The sequence below is a fragment of the Lagopus muta genome, chromosome 6 (genome assembly GCF_023343835.1).
Source record: "Lagopus muta isolate bLagMut1 chromosome 6, bLagMut1 primary, whole genome shotgun sequence".
Lineage (NCBI taxonomy): Eukaryota > Metazoa > Chordata > Aves > Galliformes > Phasianidae > Lagopus > Lagopus muta.
In genome coordinates, this window is record NC_064438.1 from 316,554 (window position 1) to 341,294 (window position 24,741).

At 40.5% G+C, this 24,741-nt stretch overlaps 1 protein-coding gene across 9 annotated transcripts in view; it reads right to left on the reverse strand.

Moving 5' to 3' along the window:
* SPON1 (spondin 1) overlaps positions 1-24,741 on the reverse strand; it is a 329,330-nt gene that overhangs the window by 77,914 nt on the left and 226,675 nt on the right. For all 9 annotated transcript variants that reach the window (XM_048948290.1, XM_048948284.1, XM_048948287.1 and 6 more), the window contains one exon: positions 23,505-23,653. In XM_048948290.1, the coding sequence (XP_048804247.1) occupies positions 23,505-23,653 (149 nt within the window). The remainder of the gene's footprint in view (positions 1-23,504; positions 23,654-24,741) is intronic.

The following is a 24,741-nucleotide window of genomic DNA, read 5'->3' on the forward strand; positions in this document are numbered from 1 at the left end:
ACACTGTTCTGCAAATTACTTAAGAAGTTATATATAGTAAAGGAGAAAGGAGTAATATATATCACATTAGCCTGTAAAAGGCAAAGCACAAACAGCAAAGAAGAAAAATAAGCCTATTAGTACTGTACTCAGTATCTAGATCCCATTTAGAAGCACTTTAATTAATGCCAGTCCTTAAATTCTCATGGTTACTGAAAGAAGAAACAGATTACTAAGAGGTGCCAATGCTCAGTAAATCCTCACATGATTATTTACTATGCCTTAATTGTCCGAGAGGAGAACACACTGCTTTTGATTTTACTGCACCCTCAGCTGGTTCATGCCTTTCCAAATGTTATTTCAGCAGCAATGCCGGTGATGGCACAGCCCTGAGGAGCACAGAACTCAGGGCAGCACAGCCATGCAGCACACCTGAGTGCTGCTCCAGCCATAGCGGCTGAGCTGCCAGTCGTGTCACAGAGCCAGGTGGCACAAAGCATCCCAAGTGCAACGGATCACACGCAGGGATTCTCCCAAGTCTTCTTCCTTTCAAAACAATACTTATATTCTCTGGGATTAACTAACAGCCCTTTCCATCTCTGTGCAATCGCTACTCTGCACAGCAAACTCCAAAAAGCATAAATTCTTTCAAACCTCTCCTGGCCCTATTTCCTAAACCCAACAACCAAGTTAGCCAGAAGCTCTCTTAGCAGTGAGCAGAAAATCTATTTTGATATACTGGATGACAGTTATGCATCAGTTTGATTAACTTTTGCACTGCATGAGCAAATACTTACCTCCAACACATGCTCAGCATGTTACACCACACTCCCCCTGCAGTAAAGCTTATGTAGATGTCTGTGTTCACATCTCTCATAAGCTCTAGTACTAAGTAGCGTTTTCACCAGAAAACGCATAAATCAGCAGCTCCCCAAACCTCCTTGCTCCCAGCCATGATAGATATGTCTCTGCTTCAATTCAGCACCACCAGCATCTCTGACAGACAAGCGTGCTACTGCTGAACACTCACACAAACATCCAGCTCTGTCACACGTTTTCAGCACTCGCTGATCCCAGGGCTGGGAAGGGGATCTGTTCTTCCCACCTGCAGTACTGAGTTTCCCAGCTACCTTCACACCGACACAATGTTGAAACAAACTGCTTCAAGCTGGGCTTTCCCACTGCTAGATGTGTCATGTGAAAGGATGCTTGAACAACTTGATCCTCCTAAAAACACCTCTGTGCGCTCACTCCAATCCCTGCTGCTGGAGGAACAGCCTGGTACTCATGGCCTTTTCCCGAGCTCCTGCCCTGCTCAGCCCCTCTCTGCTCACATCGCAGCCATCAGATCTCCCCAGGACATGCTAAAAGGCTGCCCTTCTCCATTCCAAAAGAAGGAACAGAGAAAGGAGGGCTTCTAAGCAGCAGCCCAGCCTGCAGCAGGCAGCACACACACCTTGCTGTCTGCCCCAGAGGTGATGAGGTTGTAGTTATTAATACATACAGAGTTGGTGCACAGAGTTAAAGAAACCCTGGATAATTCTTTTCCACTGAACGTAGAAAATAGAAAATGAGAACTCTTCTGAGTTTCAGTGGCATCTGGGAAAGGGAGAGAAGTCACCTGGATGTTTCCAGATACCAGCTTATTAACATGTCAGAGGCAACATGGCCATGAAACACTAATTCCTGAAACAAGACCAGAAACTGGAGTTAAAAAAAAAAGCTCTAAGGAATATGACCAGTGTTCTCAGGATTTCCTTTATATTTAATGGGGATGGCCAGAACAGCTCTTGTACACGGGGCATTTCTGCTTATTGAACAGCATGCAGGGCATCCAGTTCTGTCAAGCCACCCAGACAAAACAGACTGTTTCAATGAGATCAACAGGTCAAGTCTATAATATTTTTCTTTTATTCTTTTCAGGAGACAGAGATTATATAAAATCCATCTCTTCTGTTAGCACTGTCAGACCTCTGCAATACACAGGTGCTTGATGTATGGCATTACTTTTCCAGACGTTTTGATACCCTGTCATTCCAATAAGCTATTGAGATTGAAAAGTGAATTGAGAAGGGAGGAGGAAAACGTTTCAGCTCTTTTGACAGCCAAGAAGGATTTCACAGAGGCAATGGTCCCCCAAAGGCATCGCCAGATAAGCTCTAGCTGTCTCCCCAGTCTGCTGGCACTTGCACTATAACACTGCTGGCTGTCACAGGAATGAAGATGTGCTACCTTCTTCAGACCAGCACGAGAAAATGCAACAAATCACAAAGGGACATCAGGAAGACTCGCCTTAACCCCTGCAACCCAAACACCCTGCTTCTGCACCTGGAGGTAAAACCCTCAATACAGAGCAAAAAACTGGATTTGGACAGAACTACAGCATTGGGTGGGTGTTAGAGTGTCACATGTGAGCACTCACGCTCAGTGATTAGACCTAACAGACTGCATGCTGGTGGGAAGCTTCATTTCCTTCTGCAGCTCTGTTGTTTTAAACCATGTGGTTTGCTCATATGAAGTTGAACAGCACTGCTCCGTATCAGCTGCACTATTTAAAGAGAATGAGGAAATAGATACTTTCAAAGCTCATTTGGAGATGGAAGCATCACATCAGTCCCTGACCACACAAGAGTTTCAGGAGTCTGGTCACACGCAGAACTCCGCACAGTAAAAAACCCACAGGGCCTCTGAGGAGAGCAGTGCTGAGCAGCTTGCTGAGGTCCCTTCAGGGCCATCTTGTAAGCTGACACAGCTTGTATTCAGTCCTGCTTCCTGAAACAAACATCTCTCAAAGGACCTGTCACAAGGCACGTGGCTGGAACAGGACCATTTGCAGGCCTGCAAATGGCTTGCCCATGGCCAGAACAAGACACACGTGTCTCACCAGGGAGCCTTTTGGTCCCGTTTTCCTCTTGCTTTATGCTCCATCTAAGGTAATGGTCATTAGGCAGGCACACTGTATCTGCTTCTCTCCAAATCTTCAAAACACAGCATAAGCAATCTCCTCACTGAGCTGCTAGAGAAACAGAGGTGCTGTGATGGGGAGTAGACAGGATTACCAGGAATGAAAATTAATTGCTAAGATTTTAGGGTGCAGAATTGACTGAGACGTGCATGAAGTAGGGAGAGGTATGGGAATCCCACAGAATGAAGCATCAGGCACTTTGAACAGTGCAGAAGCATCTGAAACATCAGGGACTTGATTTAAATACAACATATCTTCATTGTCGTGCAGAGTTTAAAGCTTCTTTGTTCTGTCAGTATGCGTTAGGCACATCTGAGCTGCTTTATGACACTGTGCCATTTTCCTTCATGGAAATGCAGAGAAGCTTCCCTGGCAGTAACAAAACAATTGGCTGTAGCTGAAAAATAACCCTTCAGTCAAGATAGCTCTGATGGGATAAGGTTCTTCAAATAAGCTTCCTGAACTCAGACTAAAGAATCTTCTTTACCTTAAGGATCAACTATTGTTCACTTAAAAGAAGCTGAGCAAGAATTGCTGCTGAGCCGTATGACCTCAAAGGCACCATTCCCATGGTAACATCGAAGCCTATTGGTCACTGGTGGCATTTCATTCAAAAAAAATAGAAACCTGTCCCTCAATAAGAATTCAAAGACCGGCAATTCTTCAGTTAAAATACTGTGATTATTTTTGTCCTTCTGACTAGCACGTCTCTTGGATTCATTGTAGAGGTGAACTTGCTTTCACATGGCTTTCCTCATTTAAAAATTGCAGTGATGTATCAAGATGAAGTGGACTGGGATGTCAAATATTCTCCTCTCTCTTCTCTATACAAGACATTTTCCTTTTTCTTTCTCATTAAACTCTTCTCAATTATTAAAATATTATATTCAATTTGAAGAATAATGGAAATGTATTCTTCAATTATTTTTTGCTTCAGGCCTAAAATAATTTGTTAGTGATACTGGCATAATGAAACACCTGCTTTACAACATATTAAACATACAAATCTCAGCAATTTTGCTACTCAGTATTCACTTGCTCAAGGTTCATCTCACGCTGGTAAGATTTTATTAGCAGTTCCTTCCTTATGACTCATACATAAATCAACTTCTGCGTTGCCTAACGCACCCCTCGACAACGCATAAAATACACATGAAATATACAGTGTCATTGATACCTTGCTTATTGTTTGGTAAGAGCGCTGCTGAGCCGCCTCATGAACAGAATGTTATTACTTCTAGAGAATCCAATTGTTGAAAACTCTTACAAATTACTACACCAAATACTTGACCTCTTCAAATTTTTCCAGTATTAATTCTGCTATCAGAAATCCTGACCTATTAGTAGCATATAATTATGCTACATTATTTTCCTACTATTTTACACCTCTTTTTACTGATCAGTGGATTCTTCAGCCCATAATAAAATATCCCAAGAGCACAAGCATTAGCAGTTTCTTCTTCCCAACTTAGTACAATAAAGCTTTACATTTTGTTCAGTTTGTGAGTTATAGGGACTTCTATCTTTAGAATTTGGTCTTAATCGAGTCTTGATTTTCTTTACTTAATTCTTTTACCAGAGTGATTTATAATAAAAGAAGAAATCCTCCAATGCCTAATATATGATATTGCAACTTCTATGCTAATTCACTCATTCCCGTCATAATGATGAAGAAAACTCAGTATTTGTTAAAAAGCATAAGACTAAATGGGACTGACACAGAGTGTACTGATGTTAAATGCTGCACTGAGAAACCTGGTACGTGATGCACTATGAACTCTCTGGGGTACGACGAGGTGACGGAATGCCTAATTCAGCGAAGTTTTAGAGTCCATACAAGGTGCTGATACAAGGAAAACAGAATGTTGTATGCATGTTCTCAGACAATCCCTGATTGGAATGAAGACAATAAGGCTAGGAGGACAAGAATTTTGTTTGACTGAGGGGAAAAACCCATCAATACCATGCGTACCAGAACCACAGGCACACTCGGGATACAGGACAAAAACCAGCAGTAAACCAGAGGATCTGCACTCACGTCAATGACAACGGAAAATTAAGAAAGCTGAGAAAAATAAATCATAATACGTACAAGAATTAAAAGGCACGCTTTTAATTATCATCAACGCTCTGAATGTAATCACTGCAGCAAATCCTGGGCTGATATCAATCAGCATTATTTCAGCAATTAATTCAAGCTGTATTTTCGCACTGACTGAAAACTGGGCCTTCGACTCAGCACTCTGGTGGACAGTTCAACATAACCACTGGCAGATATTAAACTTCGACAAGTAATACTGATATATCTGTGAATTATAATATGACCTGAACCTGCTGACTAAAGAAATTGGAAGTTTTTACTAAAATGCTGAGCTGTAGCATCAATGTTTAGCGCTCATAATTACACCATTCTGCATTCTTTGGGGCAAATAGCAATGTTATTGGTATTTACTGTTAACAACAGTTAACAAGAGTTAACAAAAGCTTCCTTCAGAGTCACCGTTAATTCTTCAGAGGGTGCAAGGAAAATAGGAAAACTTGCGTTGCTGTTCAAATTGATGCCTGGACAATTAGATCTCACTCATCTAATTAACAATATCAGATGCTCACTAATCCGCTTTATTAGTTTTAGGGCAGTTGAGAAATCCAAGTGTCAATCCAAGAGGCAAAAGCTGGTACCACGTGTACCATAGATCTCGTGCTTAGTGAGACTGGGCAATCACGGACACAGGTCTGCCCTTCAGCAGGACTTCAGGATTTCTCACTGTGCCCGGGTTTTGTAATATCTACGTAAGCAAAATACAGCAGTATATATTCTGTACAGAATACAAAACTGACAAATACCAGGAAGAATCCACAGTGTACTGAGGGTATAAATACCACTGGACCCAGCAGGAGGCATGCCTGATTTCACACCGCCTGTTTTCTAGCTGTGTTTTACTCTAAACACTTTGCCACGAGCACAGGACCAAGGCTTTAACAACCAGCAAGGGCATGGTACTACGTACATAACACCAGTAAAGGCATGGAACTACGGCCTCAAGAAGTCTGAGACTTTTAGTATTTTCTCAAACAACTCCCAGTTTTCTCATTGTAGCACAATAATTGGAAACATCACCATAATGCAGGCAAAAATAAGCACAGACACCACCTACAGAAAGAGGAAAGTTCCAGTTCTAAGTCTCTTTTTCTTCCTGGTCTTAGAAATCCCATTTTAAAACCAATTCCATCAAACTCAGTATTTTAACTGTGGTATATTAACACATCAGACTGGTCACACACAGAAGTAGAGTGATGCCCCAAAAAGCCTTATAATCTCAGATGTATGTTCTTAAAATCAGAAGAACAATCTGATCTGACCAGAGAGCATTCAGAGAGGATGACACCATGGTGAAGCAGCATTCCTGCAGGACGGGAGCTGGATGCACAGCGCCGGGCACTCTGTCACCTTCCTTTCTATTACACTTCTTTCCTTTCATCGCCTCTCCTGCCTACTGTATGATAGCACACATGTTCTCTTAGCAGCAAAGCTGCCAAAAGCCCAGGACCAGCTTTTACCATCACTCCTGCTCTGTGCCCCTCCAGCAATCTGGGCTTTAAACACACAGCTCAGCTTCCCTGGGGAGGCCCCAGCCCAGGCTGCACGAGGAGGAAAGCTGAATGCAGCTCACAGCACATCATATCCCACAAAGGAGCGGGACAACATCCGAGAGCTGCATAAAACGGACGTCAGCAGCGACTTCCATACCAAGAGGCAGGATTGTGCCAGAACAAAGGCCAGCACTGACTGCAGCTCAAAGCGACCAGGAGAGCAGGAAAATCTATCACCACTGCTTCGACTGAACGGACAGTTGGATCAAGTTCTTACCCACTGCGTTCTTGACTTTGCCTATATTGACGTTTTATAATCATTTTGTGTATCTGTAAATTCATCTATATCTCATAAACCATCTATAATCATTCTAATAAGAATTTCCCACAGGTACTCAGCAATTTGTCAGTGTGAAAAGCCTCAGCCTGTCTATTCCTTAGCGACCCACTTACTCCACCTAAAAAGCAGCACCATTTCCAGCATGCAAACTGACTGCAGCCACCTGTATCGTTCTTGATGAGACATTATTGGCTTCTTTGTCACTTGCAAAACAACTTTTTGTCAGTTTTGCATTTCTCAGCCACAACATAAAGAATAATGTTGTGGGTTCTTTTCCTGTATATCTGCAGCCAGCCTGATCATGCTTAAAAAGAGAATTTTTTTTTCTAAATCCTTTTTGCATTTGCTATTGAATCCTAAATTGAATCCTAAATCAAGCTAAAATAGGCATAAAGGGCATTCTTGAAGAAACAGTCTGTTGCATACTTTATCATTTAAATAGATCAGATGAACCAAAGCACCTCAGCAACAAAAGGATTAAGGGGACAGGCAGCCTCAATCATGCTTCCAAGTTCAGAAGCTATCGTTGTGTTTACCTCCAGAGAGCACTCTGAGACAAATAGCTGCTGTTGAAGCGATGATCTCACCAACATGTGGCAGCCTTTCTCATAGGCACTGAAGACAGAACAGCTTGGTCTGGAAGGGATCTTAAATGTCATCTAGTTCCAACCCTTCTGCTCTGCCTTTGGGCACCACCCTGCTGCCCTTCTGCAGCTCAGAAGAAGGAGCTGCATAAGATGCCAGGACTGGCAGCAGAGCAGCACCTCACTTTGCCAGGGCAGGAACCAACTGCCTGCAGGGCCCCGCATCTCCCTAAAAGGATGGACAGCAGTCCCCAGCACTCTCCCTCACCCCACAGGCAGCTACTCCAATTGCAGCACAGATGGGGGACCTCAAAAAAAGTAAAGAAACGTGCCTTAGTGACCATGCTGTTGGATACTGTTGTCCCTACCCATGTTAGTTTCTTCCTTGTCTGGTCTTAGGGGAAGCCACAGAATCCTAGAATGGGTTGTATTGGAAAGGACTTGAAAGATCATCCAGTTATCACACTGGTGGTTTTGCCTCATTGCAAAGGGAAAAAATTCCCAAACTCATCCTGGTTGGAGTCAATCCTGACAAAACATTTGGGCTTTCTCCTAGTTATTAGCATGGTTGAAGAGAGGTTGAAAGCTGATTCCAGCATGCACTAGCATTCCCACTTCTCCTTAAAGCCACAAGGTTATCCTAAAAGATCGGTGTGCGTTTTGTTTCCAGGCATGATGGGTTTTGGTAGAGCGCTCCAGACCTTTCTGGCTCTAAATGAGGCTTTCTGGTACCACTTCTGTTTCATGGATGCTAATGCCAAATGAAGCGCCTTCCCCAGCCTGATGTAGTCGGCATTTCTTTGGTCATTAACCCGATCAATGCTGATGGAATACATTACAAATAAACCCCAAGTCTACCAGCTGGCACCAGAAGCCCCTTGTGCAACACAAGGAGAGGAGGCATAAAACACATCCTCAGAGAAATGTCCCTGCCACACGGGTGCAAAACCTGAGATCCAGACTTCATTGCTGTCAAATCAAAGCTACGGTTTACAGTGCTGATCTAACAATGAAATTTCAGAGCCTCGGATTAGCCAAGAAGAACCCAACATAATCCAGACATTTGTTCTCAAGACCTGATTCCCACTTCCCATCTCTGCTGCTGAAACACCAATCAAGTTCTTCCTGAGCACTGGTGCTCCCACCACCTCATCGCAGATTTTACCTAAGTTCAGCCAGGCTGGAGGAGACCAGGCATACTGACTGACTGAAACAGCCATAGGAACCTGCATTATTACACGCCAGCAACAGAAGGCCACAAAAACAGAACAGAACAAAATCTCGGACTCTACTCACATAAGAAGGCTCACGCTTTTCTCAATCATCCTTATCTCAGACATTTTTCTTTCAGCTTCAAGTCTGCCCATAGGTGTACCTTCAAGCAGCATTGCCTTATGTGGACAAGAACCAATCACTCGTGCTCCCAAAAAATGAAATTTTACAGGACTAAAAGACTCTAATATTTTTTGCTAAGATAATTTTTTTTTCCTGCTTTATCAGTGGGATAACAGACCTGGATAATATAGACAGGAAAAGCAATTAAATTGACTGTTACTTGCTGAGGATCTTCCTTTGTACTGCTAGTTTTGTTTTTCTTTCAAGTCATTGGGTTTGAGAAAAGGAAATAGCATCTGGACAGTCGAAACAGACCAGCAATAAATACGACTTTGAAAAATTTCCTGGAAAATTTAACATTTCTGTACAGCATAATTTCCTTTCCCAACACAGACAGCACCCCCCACTCCCCCTAAAAAAAAAATAAAAAAATTAAAAAATTTAAGAAAATAATATATATAATATATATATAAAATTATATATAGATAGATAGATATAGGAATTGAACCAAAGCGCCTATTCTTCCTGAAACAGACTTTGAAAAGAGATGAAGGCAGAAACGAAAACTGAAAACAGACTTGCAAGCTCACTTATTGCACCTTCTACAAAGTAAAAGAAGGGGGGGAGGGGCAGCAGGTGGCAAAGAAGGCTTTCCTATAAAACATTATTGATGAATAAAAGGCCAGCAATTAATTCCTTCGCTACATTTTGAGCAGCCATTGAAAGAAAAGAATACGCAGCCTATAAACTCTGACGGGTCGTAAAATTAAGTGCAGAAGAATCTACCAAATAACGGCGAAGTCTGAGACAGGTTGAAGCACAGGCGCTTGTTAAGAGAAGCCTGGGAAACTATTTCAGAACAGGCTGATATGAAGTTCACTGAATCGTTTTTCAGTGCAATTACAGGAAAGATTAGAAGGAAAAATGGAATGAAAATAAAGGCAAGCCTGAATCTGTAAGGAACTAACCTCCTCCACTTTGCACAACAAATACACAAGAAACTGCTTGGCTACTGCACTGCAAATAGGCTGATGGATAATGTTTACAGGTAACTGACAAAGGAGCCAATTATTTCCATTTTATGTTTTTAACTTCATTCCAAGCCCTCCTCTGCATAGGGCTCAGTGAGGTGATCATGGGTACTTACTGCAGCTTGCCCTGTCACAGCCTTTGGCTAAGAGCAGGATGGGGCACAGTTGCAAGCTTAGGCCAGGCAAATTATGATTTTACAGGGCAAAAAAAATAAATGCATCAGTCACTCACAGCAGGACCTGCTGGACCTACCCGCCAGCAGAGGGCAAGAATCACTGCCAGGGTACTGGAGGTAAGGCTGGAGCAGCACCTTCTGAGTAAGCTGCCCTCTTCTAAAGTCTGTTCTACTATACTGCCAAGTGTGATACATTTCTAATTGCTTTGCTAAGTGGAGCACAAATAATCAGCTAATTACCTGCTTTACATAGTAAGTGAGGGACTTGCCAGTAAGAATACTTTCATCCAAGAAAAATGGGTAAAAAGAAAAACTTACATTTCCTGTAGGCATTACAGGGGCTGTGTCCCCACCAAGCGACAAGGCACACTGAACTGCAGATGGAAGTGTCAAAATACCACCTGAAGCACGATGGAGCTCCTTTCTTCCTTCCCTACCAGGCTGGGACAAGGCAGCGCAGCCATGATCAGCTCAGCACGCAGAGCTGGTGAGTGCTCAGGAAGGTATCATAGCCAGCCAAGCAAAACAACTGCTACCTTAAGTGCTGAGTTTCAGACTTCAGAGGAGCCTTCGTCGTGAACTAACAGCACATACACTTGGTATTAAAACAAGACATAGCAACTTCTTGCAACATCCACTAAAATTTCTGATTCTAAAATTGAAACTATTCCCTTTCATCTTTCTGTGAGTACTTTACTAAAGGATAGCTATTAGATAATGGATATCATGTAATTTTGCTCACCTTATTAAGTAAAAGCGTAGAACACCAACCATTACAGCACACAAGACTTCTTGGGAAAGGTGATTTTTCCATTGGAGATCTCGAGTATTAAAGAAGTCAGTAACATCATTAGGAAAACAAAACATAGACAAGAATATCCCAAAGCTTCTAATCACAGTTATGAACAACAGCCAAACTCTCAGCAGCATTGGTGCAAAACTCACTGTCAACATCAATGAGAACCACCAAACACTGACACTTCCTTGATCATCTGTGAACACTGACTCTGGATCCATGACAGCATTAATGACAACATATTCAATAACATAAATGACTGCAATTACCCCTGGTAAAATTACGGAGTTATTGATATAATAATACTTTTGCAAAGTTTATCTGGCATGCTGGATAGCAAACACAAGCACACCTAAAGTGAACAGCTTTGCAGTCACACTGCTGTGCATCTTTTACGCCTGTCTTACACAACCATACGAGACCACAGAAGTGGCATTGGTGTTCCTTGATCAACTTTTCAAATGACTTCCACCATCTGAAGCATTTCTTCTCCCCCACCTCTTTTCAGAAGTGCAGTGGAGAAAACTAGAAGGGAATACAGGTGACAAGGGGAACACACACTGTTCTGCAAGCCTGAATTTCTAACAGAGAAATTTGAGCTCTGTTTCACAACTAAATATTTAATTGGAAATGCAGTTTATGCTCGCAGAATGAAAACTGGGTTATTTTTACGAATTCATATTTCTCAATTCTTCTTTGAAAGGCAATGTATAGAGAATATGATCTTTGACATTTTAATTAAAACCTATTAAAAAGTCTGCAGCAAGTAATAAAGTACAAATTGGCCGCCTAATTTTAACCTGCATTACAACTGTGTCATGAAATCAGATAACCATGGAGAAGATTCTCATGGCTAAGAGCACGAGCTGAACCAAAAATTCCGGGGCTGACACCTAATTAAGACACTTCCCCCTGATGAAGAAAGTTCTTCATCTATTACTGTTACAGCGGTTCAGGCCTATATTTAAAAGGCCATTAAAAATGTACCTGAAGGCCAAGTTAATCTTTTTATTTGACAGATAATAGAAGCTTTTTCACAGTAAGCAGTGAAGAGAATATTTTATTTCTTTATGACCTAATGGCCATTCTGTTTAATCTTAATGGAGTGAAGATGAGCAAGAAAACACGCTTAGGGGATACACTAATACATCAATTACGGAGCGAGGCAGAGCGCTTTAAAAAGCAGCAGCAATCTATTGTAACTGATCTCAGTAAGCACCCACAGATACAGGGAGAGCTAAAAAAGATGCATTAAGAATCTATTTGGATTCTGCTCATTATAGAGATGTTCTTCTCAGCTCTTAAGTACGCAGCAATCACATAATTATCTTAGGAAAGGGAAGAATTTAAAAGAACTAAGTATCTGTGGAACACAGGAGGCTTTCTCCTTACTTGGTTCAGTGCTGACGAATCTTTCCATCTGCCTTCCATCAACATTGCTGCAAAAGTGCTGAAACCAAGTGACACGTCTTCTGAAGGCACTGCAAAGCTAACTGTGATTCTACAACGCATCCTCTTACTTATTTACTTTTGTCAAAAGAACAAAATAAGCAGAGAAGGATGTAAACAAACTCTGTGCTAGCTCATATGTAACAAGCACTTGCTTCCCCTGGAATTTCATTCTGAACTGTGGATCTGAATGTCACATAGGATTTATTTAAGAAATTAATGGTATGAGACACTGTGTCTAATGAGGAAACCTGAGACAACGTCCCCCAAAAGCAGCATGTGCAAAAACCTGCACATGCCCTCCAAGAACCTTTACAGCATTTTCCCTGTGAAACCACCAGGACTGCAACCAACAGCACTCAGGCTGCAAAGCTGCAGATGACTCACTCAGCTCTCACTAAAGCAGCGAGACTCACACGCGCACATACAGATACAAGCCGTAACCTGTAAAAAAAAGAAAAGGTCCACTTCAAAAGGACACCATGAAAACCCAAGTCTTGGATTTTCAGAACTCCTTGCGCTGCTTGTTTCCGAGCAAAATGTGCATGAATATAAGACACAGATTCGATGCACCATCACTGCTCCTGGCAGCAAAAGCACTCCAAGTAACACCAAGGTGAGGTGGGAACACAGGGACAACAGTGAACAGGCAGGCACATCAGATATGGATAAAGACCAACACAGTCTACCTTGCAAGTAACGTAAAACTAAATCAACTGAAGATATTTTTTATAGCTAGGTAATATGCAACAATTCTCTAATGCAAATTTAAGGAAGGTCGTCTGTTCTTTCCTAAGTTTGCCTCTCTTCTTTTACATGAGAAAGAGCACAGGAGCGGGAAATGTTTCAAAGGGAGCATTTTAATTTCACTTCTAATGGATCAGATAATAAATCCTAATTTCTAGGGAGTGATTATTAAATAAATTTATATGGGATGTAGAATAATCGCATTTTCATTTGTAAAATGAAAAGAAAAAGCTTCTATAGTATATTTATAGGAAGGTCTGTGTAAGGGATTCAAATTCCTGTATTTAAAAAGAAATTTGTTGATGGCATTTCCAGTTTGCCACCAACACAAGCTGTTTGAGGAATATTACAGGACAAAGTCTTGTCGCAGAGTTTACATAAGAGTTTTTCATTTGTTTCTAGTACTGTAGATTTCCAAAGCCGAGGAGAAATGAAGCAATAGGAACAGATCTTGGTTGCAAATTAGTTGTAAGAACTTCTGAATGCCTTTCTTAACCCAAAAGTTGGAAGAATGCGTCATGCGTTTTTAAAGAAAATAGAATGCTACTCTTCATGGCTGTACATCAGCCAGTGATGACTTACCCCATTCTCCTGATAAAACAACTCAAGAGAAAGAGCTCGTGACGCTCAATCAGATTTTAGACAGCGAGTTTCTCTATGTATTCATGGCCTGCTTTCTAGTATTTCTGAACATTCAGCTGGAAGCTGTGAGGACAGAACAGCAGTGACGTGGCAAGTTGATTTTTTGAAGAGATCAAATTGTTTTGGAAGAACACTAAAACCAAATGCTGTGCTTTGATGTTTAGAATTTGAATACAGAAAACAAGAAGAAGCGCACTGAAAGAAAGTCCATAGATATTAATCGGTACTGTGTAAGGTTCTCTCTCTATGTCTAGATATATTTACATATTTTATGCCTGACTGTACATTTTAATGCAAGAAGTCCAAGCATGCGTCTTCAACCTCTTGCACAGCTTCTTTTAGCAGCTTCAACATAAATAATAAAAAATGATATTTTGTAGACACCAACTTCCACAACTGCAAAGTCAATGGAAGATTGCACATTCGTTACAACTCTGCTAATTTTTGATAACTTACTCCTGTCCAGGCAAAAACAGACTGTTCTCCCCACTCCTTTTTCCTCTTACCCTCATATTAAGAACCCCCTCCAAAAATGAAAAGTGTAGGTATGCTCAATGGATTCATAAGTGTATCTGAAATAAAAAGCTGCAGTTATGATTTATTCTCTGCTGAAAATGACAGCCCTCATAAAATCATCCGTCCTTCTACAGTATCATTCTACCATCAACAACCATGGGAATTTATGGTTTTTTATAGGAATATAAATTCCTATCAACAACCATAGGAATTTACATCCAAATACAGACAATAACCTCATCTCATCCCACATCATGCTTTTTAAAGTGTTACAAGGCATATATTTATTCATGCCAGCTTAGATCTTTGCTTTCTTTTTAACAGGCATATCTTTCTATAAAATATTCAATGGACAACCTCTAAACCTAAAAGTAATATCAATAATCTGTCTTGTGCTTTAAAAAAACTTTAAACTATGTAGTGCAAGTGTATCTTCAAGCTCTAGTAAAAGAAATGCTTAATAAACTTTTCCTCCTACCTTTCAATAGGATTTAAAAATAAAGGATATTTCAAAGTACTCAGATTGCTACACAAATATTTATTCTTCAGTAAAACTATTGAATGCATTAAAACTATTAGAAGTATTGAAAGAACTAGGGGAGGGAATCACTGCATCCTCAACATCTAAGTTAGTACTACTGATTTACAGGGAATGTGGCACGGGTGACAATCTCAGGACACATTCCATTTCTTTAAATAACATAACCAGTGCACTCCCTAAACCTATCCTTTCTTTTCCATCCCCACTAAAACCAACCACTATTGTACAGAACTAGATGTATGAAAAGAAGAAAGCTGACTTGTCCTAGTTTGATGACTGAGGACAGAATGTCAGGTGTATTGTACGTGCTGGCGCTGTTTCAGTCATAAGGAAGAAAATCAGCATTTGATGCACTTAATGCTTACCTGGAAAAGAACCCACATACACACAGATGCTATCCCACCTGAGTGTTCAAATTATCTGAAAACACATGTTCTATAAAGTATTTTTAGGTAACAGTGAATGGCTGGAGCCACATTTAAAGGAGATCAGTGACCATGAATACCCTTATAGAAGAGTTCCAGAGAGTTTTAATTTTCCATCTGAGCCTGCTGCTTACTCGTGCATCCGTTTCAGTTGCTAGCATAGACTACATACATTATATTCCTAAATCCATCTGTACGTTATTTCAGATGTGCAGTCTGTGAGCCCCAGAGTCATTCACCACACACATGCCTTGTTAGCATCTGGAGCTGCATGCCAAATCAGAGCAGTGGTAAGCAGTAACTCCAGCTCTGGCTGCCAAAGCCTGGATGGTGCTCGCCCTTCAGCATGAGCAGTACAGGAAGAATCAACGCATCAAACATATTCAGGCTTTAATACTGCTACAATGGCAGACTGAAAGAAAATAACCTGAAAGTCATTTAATTGCAGCTTCCCACTGGGTGAATCTGCCACAGGACAGTGAGAATTTTATGACAGCGGAACATTAAGATAAATCCTAACTCAGGAAATGAAAAGGCAAGATATTTTAAAGGGCTTTAAAATTAGCAAATAATGTCTAGCAATCCAATCATCCCGTCTTGAACAGAAGATGTTTTCTGCTGACATTTACGTCTGTATTTGAGCTACAATTATTGCATACTGGCCAAGGGAATGAATTTATCAGAAGCAGAAACAGCTACCTCCCTCCTCTAGAACTGCTTCACTGCAATCCAGTCAGTTATCATAGAGGTAGAGAAAAACTTTTAAAGCGCTGATGGGCCTTTCAACTACCACAGACATTAGAATGGTAGGAATGTGTTGCTTCTCCTTCTGCATGATTTAGCAGAATTCACTGAGGAAACACCAGACTGTGAGTTCATTTTTCCCCCCCCTCTCAATCAGTCTCTCCTGCTTAAAAAACAAAACAAAAAAATCTCTATCTGGTTTGACTGCTTTTAATTCAAAGAGAACCTGATTATTGGATTTTACTGAAACGTTTCTTCTCATTCTGCTTTATGAATGTGGTAACTGGAGAACAGGCAGCAAGGCAACTTAAGGCAAATCAAAAGAAAACTTAACTGTTGAACTGTTAAAATATTAATTCCTTTTTTAGTTATGCAAATTGTTTCCTATCAATAACCAGGTAATTATTCGGAGAGGAAAACTTCCAAGTTTCGTACAACCTCATACAGAGGTGTGAAACCTCTGGAATTCATGAAGCAAGATGAGAGCTCGCAGCCTTCGGTTTTATTATCAAATAATAAATGCTATTTAGGAGCAGAAAAATATAAAACAATGCTAAAGAAAGACTTTTTTTCTCCATGTCACATTGCTTGACTGTCACCAGCACAGTCAAGGCTCCTTGTCAGCAGCCTCTGAGGAAGATAATGAGGCCAGCAGCAGCCCGCCAGCCCAAAAAGCTGCAGCACTGATAGAACAGCAATGCTTTAAAATTATTTATCTCTAAGAATGGAAACATCGGCCTGGAGGAAATGCTTCACCTGGGGGAAATCACCTGTTTCTGAGTCTGCCAGAGGTGGGCATGCAGCCAGAACACTGGCAAGGTGCTCAGCACGGGGAGGCAGAAGGACCTTAGATGCTGTGGCAGACTACCTGCACCACGCTCAAGCCAATTTGCCATTGTTCCCTATGAAAACAGCTTCCCAGCAGGAGTCTGTTCAATGCTGCAACATCCAGAAGCATTTTCCAATGTAAGAAGCTGAAGAGATTTTTGTAGAGCAAGGTGCCTCGGCATTCAGAGCCCCTGAGAGCACGATGCACGTGCCTGCTTTGCAGTACGGTCACACTTGGTTATGAACAATGAGTTCTGCAAAGGAAATGCCTGAACACCACCCAGCACAACGACAGAGTGCTCTACAAATCCCAGGTCACATGAGTGCAAAAGTTCAAAATTAACTAGACAACATGAAATGACACCATTAACCAAAGCTACTAACTTGCTCAAGCTTTGACCCAAAGCTCAACATTTTAAAATGGTGTTTTGTTTGGTGTTGTAAACCAGGCAGATAACCAGAATCATAGGACAGTTTGCAGAAATCACATTCAGTGCCTGCCAGGTCTCACAAACCCCTGAGCAGATGAACCTCACACAGCCTGGCTATGCTCTAATATTTAAGAGATTGTCCACAGCACAACAATATTTGTAGAGAACTCAAATGAACACATATTTGTCTATGCACTTTTATTGGCTGACTGCATGAACTACTAAAAGTGTGCCAAATCTTTCAGGTTTTGTCCCAGGAAGTAATACGTCACCTAAGGATGAACATCACCTGACGATGAAGGCTCTGGGGTATCTCATGGCGGCCTTCCAGTACTTGAAGTGAACATATAAACAGGAGGGGGAATGGCTGTTTATGAGGGTAAGTAGTGATAGGACAAGGGGGAATGGCTTTAAAATGAGACAGGGGAGGTTTAGGTTGGATATGAGGAGGAAGTTTTTCCCCCAGAGGGTGGTGAGGCACTGGAACAGGTTGCCTAAGGAGGCTGTGGATGCACCATTCGGAGGCATTCAAGGCCACGATGGATGTGGCTCTGGGCAGCCTGGGCTGCTGGCTGGCGACCTGCACACAGCAGGGGTTGGAACTGATGAGCATTGTGCTCCTTTGCAACCCAGGCCATGCTGTGATTCTAATGTTTATTTGTCAAAGCTTAGTTTTGCAACAGCAACTTTAATGGCTCTCAGACTAAATCAAGGTGCTTTGTATTATTCAGAACCCATTTCCTTGAGAAATGTTTCCTACTACATACAGGGATATTTTCACCAAAAAACAATACTTTTTTCTGACTTTTAATAAAAAAGATGCTTTTTTTTTAACCACCGATGCTGAGTCTTTCTTTTGATATCTCATTCACATGCTTAGTTAGTTTTAAAGCTAAAACACAATTATCATGATTGCCAAACAGTTACACAACCAAAGTTTTTACAGCGTAACTCCAATTAAAGAACAGCTTTCTGATGGGAACACCCAGGGCCTGTTTTGTTTATACAAACCTACGGGCAAGATGAATTAAATTCTGTATTTTCTACACTGCCCTCAAAAGAACACATGTTCAGAAAAAAAGTTGATTTTCTCTTTTCTGCTTTCCTTCTGAAGAGCGACAACCTCACAAATCACTACTCAGATAAAAGAAAAATAAGGTTTTGATTGTTTGTTAAATATTTTAATAGCCCTCAGATAAAAAAGGCACTTTTTAGAAGTATGTGTTTTCGAAACAAATGCTGTATTTTAACACGTGTTGGCATCACGTTTATTTGGCTGCAACGAGAGAAATGGCATGGCATTCAATACCAGCTTTGTTTCTTAGTAGAAAAGAAAAGTTATTATCAGCAAGTACTGAAAAAGAACACAGTTGTGATGAACTGCTTTGTTTGTTTTCTTGTTTCACAGAAATCAGCACAAACTGGCAATCATCTCAATGAACTCCTTTTGGAAACTCATTAGAATACGTAGTTCAACTTAGAAGAAGGGCTCTAAACCCCACTGTACGAGTTATTTTCTGGTAGATGACTTCCCTTCACGATAATAACATACAATTTCTTTTTTTGGCAGAAATAAGTCATGAAATTTAGGATTACAAGGCGTTTCAAATTTTCTAATTACCAAAATGCAAAAGGGGTTGAAATTATAAACAAGACATATTTTCCGAGAAGAAAGGATGGAAAATCTACTATTAGCAGTTTCAAAAGACAAGAAAAAGAACTGTAATTTTTGACAGATGTGCAGCACAGAGCAGTAGAGGAATCTGAGAGCAAACAGAAGTTTAGACACAAATTTATAATCAAGCAGCTCAATCTATCTAGAATTAAATACAGCATTAAAAACATGCAGCCAGGCTGTAACTAATGTAGAAAGTCCGCTCAGACGGGGCTTTACTACCTCAGTATTTGACAGAGTCCAAAGCACCGAGAAGTTTTTATGGCCTTTGCAGAGAAACAAAGGAGTTTTGGACAACTGAAAAAAATACAGCAGTGTAATCTTTACATTAGACTTTATGGTCATACTAATATTTCCTAAGCAAACCTCTGAAAAGCAGCTGGGAAGTCAAATCTCTGCCGTTGGAATGACATGGAGGGGCTGACCCACAGGGTGACGCCATTCACGGTAGGTTGGGTAGGCAGAGACATCCCAGCCAGACCATTTCCTATTGGTTCCATGAATAACAGCAGCCACAGAAAACTCAGAAGTAGCACAAGGCAAAAGAATCTCAGATACTATGTACCATGAAGGCCAAGCCATCATATTTGCACCAATTTTCAGCTGCTTTAAATGAGCTCAGCCTGAGATTTCTGCAGCAATCACAACCTTCAAGTGCAAAGCAGCCTTATTCTCAACCATAATTAGGGGTATCCTCCCTCCAGAGCTCAAGTGTTCAATTTTTAGCTGTTCTATCAAGCACTCAACTGAACCTCCCTGGTTGGTAGGACAATTTTAAGTTCTATTAGTATACATACAGTTAATTAAAAATCCCCACAAAATTAAAATTTTGAGCCTGCTTCAGTAATCGGTAATACTTCATTAATAGTTTGCCAAGTAATGCAATGGTGCAAACAATATATTAAAGAGTCCTATTTTCAATTCAGACTGAGATAGAAAAACCTAATGACTGCATTTTTACACGGACAAATGCAGTGCTGCATTACAATGCCACTAATGACATGGTAGCTACTTAACTGAAATACTAAAACTCTGGTTCTCAAAATAAAATACATAAATAGGGATCGATCCAAATTTCCTATTTTTTTTTCTTCTTTTTTCTTCTATAGAAAGTTCAGGATGTCATTTCAGGCGTCAACTTCTATTAGGAAATTGCCTTCACATTCATCATAACATATAACAATATCTACAAACATCTAACTTGCTCTTCTAGAGTTCTGGAGGCAGTCAGCTCTAATCTATAGCCACTAAAGACAACAGAAGAAGTCATCCCACCTGCTGACGTTGCACAGAGCATTAAACCAAACCTGTTGGGAATGCCAGCTCTGTGCCAGCAGGCAATAAGCAGAGAGCACCAGTTGCCTTTCCTGAAGACAATGGCAAGGTCCAGAATATCTTTTATCCTCGTTTACCACCAACATGTTTTAAAAATGACTTCACATTTTTCCTCAATTATTCTTCCTCAAACAATTAAGCAAAACCAAACAAGGTCTCCCTTGAGACACTGAAACTAAGGGGAATAAGCCTGTCACTGTTCTCACCTTATTCTCATCTTGGTGCATCTGTCAATGATAATAATATTGCGCATTGCGCTTCAATCTATTTTGTACCTACATGTTTTAATCAATGTTATTATTTTTTTTTTAACCAAAGCAATCAGAATACAGATGCAAGACTCCTCTTTTCAAATTTTGTATTTGTTTCTAACCGAGCAGTTTTTCAACTGATAGATCTTGGACAAATCAGACTTTCTGAAAACTAAAACATTGAGAAGTGAAATACTGAACGTATTTCAGAGACACAAGAGGTTGGTGAATGTTCTTTTGTGCACACCATTGTTTTTCATCCCTTGTTTGCTCATGAACGATCCCTGGAGCATAATGCACCAATTACTCTATTGTACACATCAATCACTTGACAGACTGCTGGTAGAAATACTTTTATCTGCTCTGTTTTTTCCTTCCAATCTGCAACAAAAACTTTTACCACAAAGGTTGAGTAGTTCTTTCAATTTATCCCAGAGAAATAAGCTATAAAGCAAGTAAACTATAAACTATCAAGCAAGTTTGCAGCGCCCATGACTACCCATTCAACAATATCAGAGTCTCTTTAGAGTAACAACACAAACCAGAGCATTCAAGGCACGATTCAGGGAGAAAAGCTGACAATGATTCAGCAGTCCATCACAGGGAGAACAGAGGCGCTCAAGCTTGAGAATCTTTTGTTAATTATACAACTGTTAGGGCACTTCTTAACAAAGCACCATCTACAGAAAGCAGCTTCATTAACAAAAAGTTTTTTTGTAACTTCTTAGTAGTAACGTCATCAAAACAATCAGATTTTTTGAGTCTCAATAAAACCTCACAGAGTGTTAATTTTTGTAAGTACTTTCCTGTGTATTCACCTAAAAGACTGCACAGCAAACGCTGCAGGTGCTACAGGGTTCTGAGCCCCAGGTGAAATATGAAGTGGGAAATAAATACGGAGGTTGCTTGGGAAGTGTGGGGAAAGAAATGACATTACGAATTTCAAAGCAAGTAGAAGATATTGGAATGAAAAAATTACAGTAAAAGAAGCCAAAGCCTCAACGAACGCCAACAAAACAGCTCTTCACATTACTAGCTCTGTTGTCAGGTAGCAGAACTTTATCTCAGTACTTCTCAAAAATATTAGTTGAGCTTAAGCACATCAAAAACAAACCAAAGGTCAAATGAAAATGTTACAGCGTACATAGAGAAGCTGCATTGTTCTAGCATTATCCAGTTGTAACGTCAGCTCAGTGGCTGAACTTGCGCACAGTAAGTTCTAACAAGGGAAACAAGAATTGCTGCAGGTTGGACACAAGCAGGTAAGCCTGACCCTCAAAGGAACTGCAGCATTCACTGATTCCACGTGTGACCTCAGCAGCCGTGAGATTCAGAGAACTACCGAATGGTTTGGGTTCTAAGGAACAACAGAGATCATCCAGTTCCATCTCCCTTCCATGGGCAAGGACAACTTGCACTAGACCAGGACGACCAAATTCCCATCCACCCTGGCCATGTTTGCAGCCTGTGAGCTACGCTATGTTCTCTGACAGTCACAACCACCTCTGAACCAAAGCCAGTGCACAAATCCCTCTCTTCTTTTGGAAATGCATGGTGCGGAAAAACAGAGAGCACAGTTTCTGGAAAGCAGAATGAGTCGCCATGTTCATCTTTTCCATCTTACCCTCAAATTCCCCATCTCTTCCCACACTGCTCAGCATAGCTTCCACAGTTACATCTCTACCTGACTTCATCCTATGCTTTTCCCTTCTCCCCCTTTGTTTCTGGAGCAAGCCAGACTTTCACACGTTTACACTCACGGACACCAAATTCTCACTATGTTTGTGAAGACTGTACAAACAAGTGCTCTGTTTTTTAGTACAAAGATAACAAGCCTTTGTTCTTAAGATAATTTTTTTTTATCGTCATTGAAGCGTGAAGTACTGTTTTCCAATCTCACAGTATTTATTTTGATTTTGGTGAAATTTGTACCCTTAAAAAGAGTGCTGAATCACTGAAAACCAAATACATAATTTCTTTAAAACTTCAGCCATTTTGAAACCTTTGATTCTCAATAAGTTAGGCAGAAGCAGAAAGAGGCCAAGAACTACAATTACAACAATACATTTCAATTGAAGACTAAATCTTGCCTCACGGCACACTAAAGATCGTGAAGCAGTCCCATGAAACGTAAAAACAACAGCGTACTTGTGCCACCTGATTCAGAAAAGGACTGAGAAAAAGGGACTCTAGCAAGTCAGATCTGCCTTCATTTTTCAGCCTTAACTTCCCTTACTGAATGCTGTTTCCACTTGGCACCTGTCTCGTCCGTACAACGTCATAAGTTGGGAGAATTTCTTCTTTCTCTCCCATGTGGCACAGTCACAGCGATACACGTTGTACACACCTGTACTGCCCTGCATAGTTTCATACCAAATTATACATGTAGCTTTATTATATGTGCTAATATCTACATCTTCTCTCTCATCGATGAGCTTCTAGTGAGCCCTTGAATTTCATGGAGGCAGACAGTCTAATAACAATCATCACCATACCCCAGCATACTTTATTTGGTCGCTTTCTACTTCATGTAACAAAATGAAAATCATCTACAAACAATTTGAAAGATTGACTTCTGCTCAGCTAAGTCAATTCCCTGTAGGATGATATACTGTAAAGGCTCTTTTGCCCTTAACCATAAACCTGTTTCATCAAGTTTTATTAGTGCAATTATGTAAAGTCTTCCTACTCAGCAACAAAAATTACCTTACTCTCCTGTAAGAGCATTGCTAACTTGGATGAATCTGCAGCTAACTGCAAATAAGATATGTACCAGAAGAAAAAAACCCAACCTATTAATATTAAAACACATTATACACCAAAGTTCACCACTTCAAAAAGAAAAACGGCATGCTGCTTGCCATTTTCAAGTTTTCCCTTTAACAAACTGTGTGCTTTCACGATTAAGAAAAAAAAGCATTTACTCACATATTTCTAATTTACGTCTTGAATAACACATGTATCTCTAAGTACACAACACTACAACTTATCTGCCCTTTCACAGACCAAAAAAAAATTTCAGAGTAAGAATGAGTCTTTAGAGACAGACAGCTTGCTTCATCTGCTTAACTGAATCCAAAGCGGGATGCATTCTTTGTAAAGTATACCTTAAATCACACTTACTTGTTGCCGAATTTCTTCTTCCATCTTGACTGGGGATCCCAGCTCTGCAACCTGCTTGACGCCTTCACTCGCATACCCTCCGTACTCCCAGAGGATGTAGTTCTTGGAGTGAGAACTGCCAATGATCGCAGACCAGTGGTTGGTGCGCCCTTGCAGGAAGAAAGGAAAGAAAAAAAAAAAAAGGGGGGAATTAAAACAGCAATAACATATTCATTCATTCTTCTAACATTAATACCTGCTACCCTCAAAAGAGGCTCAAACTCTAATTCCTAATCTTTTATTAGAGTGAAGGGCTTCAAGTCCCTGGTCCTCATTGGTACCAAACTTCAGTGTGTGCTGTGTGCTGTCAGTTCTTACTACATCAGTGCACCTCATCTTTAGAGCACCATAATAGTCAACTACAAGAATACAATACCATGTGTTAGTGATTATTGGATATAACAAAGACAGAAACAAAAAGACAGGCAGGACAGCTGATCAAGCATCTCCTAAGAAGTTTAGTACAGGCTTAGTGTAATTTGTCTTCATTTGAGCTTCCTCGGGAAGTTTAAAAATCTTTTAATTTTAGGCCTTCACGTAAAGTGCTCATAAGGATAAAACTTGCAAGGAGTCAAAGATTTCAGCAAGTCATTTCCTTGTGGATAGATACTAGTTTCTTGCAACAGCCCACTAGATTTGTGTTTGGCTGGTCACAGCAGAGCACCGGAAAAGGCTAGAGGCTAGATACAACTGTGACTATATAATCACTGAGCGTTTCAGCTTTTTGTTTATATCCTTGTGCCAAATCATTATCAGGAAGAGATACAGAAGGCTTAGAGTTACAAACCCCCCTGCACTGCGCAAGCAGCTTCCTGGCTAAAAGAAAAAAAGAAAAAAAAAAAGGAAAGTCTGTTTCCTATTGGCAAATCGTTCTCAGATTTCCTTCCAAGAAACTTTTGAAATACTGATATTGAATTGATCTTATGAACACAATGTAGCTGTTTTTTCTGCTACTGCATATTCACACCATACATACATGGTGCTGCCTTTTATTTTCTCCTGAACCACTCATAGTGGTTCCCACTAACTGAGGAAGGAAGCGAAGGAGCACATTTTGGTGCTTCTGTGGCTGCTTGGTTTACTTGCCCCTTTTCCCCATTGTAAGAATTGCAGAGACAGGCAAATGGATTCCTGCTCTGGTTTCTTGTCTTGTTATGTAGAAAAAGAAAAAATGTTAAAGTTTAAGAAGATAAAATGT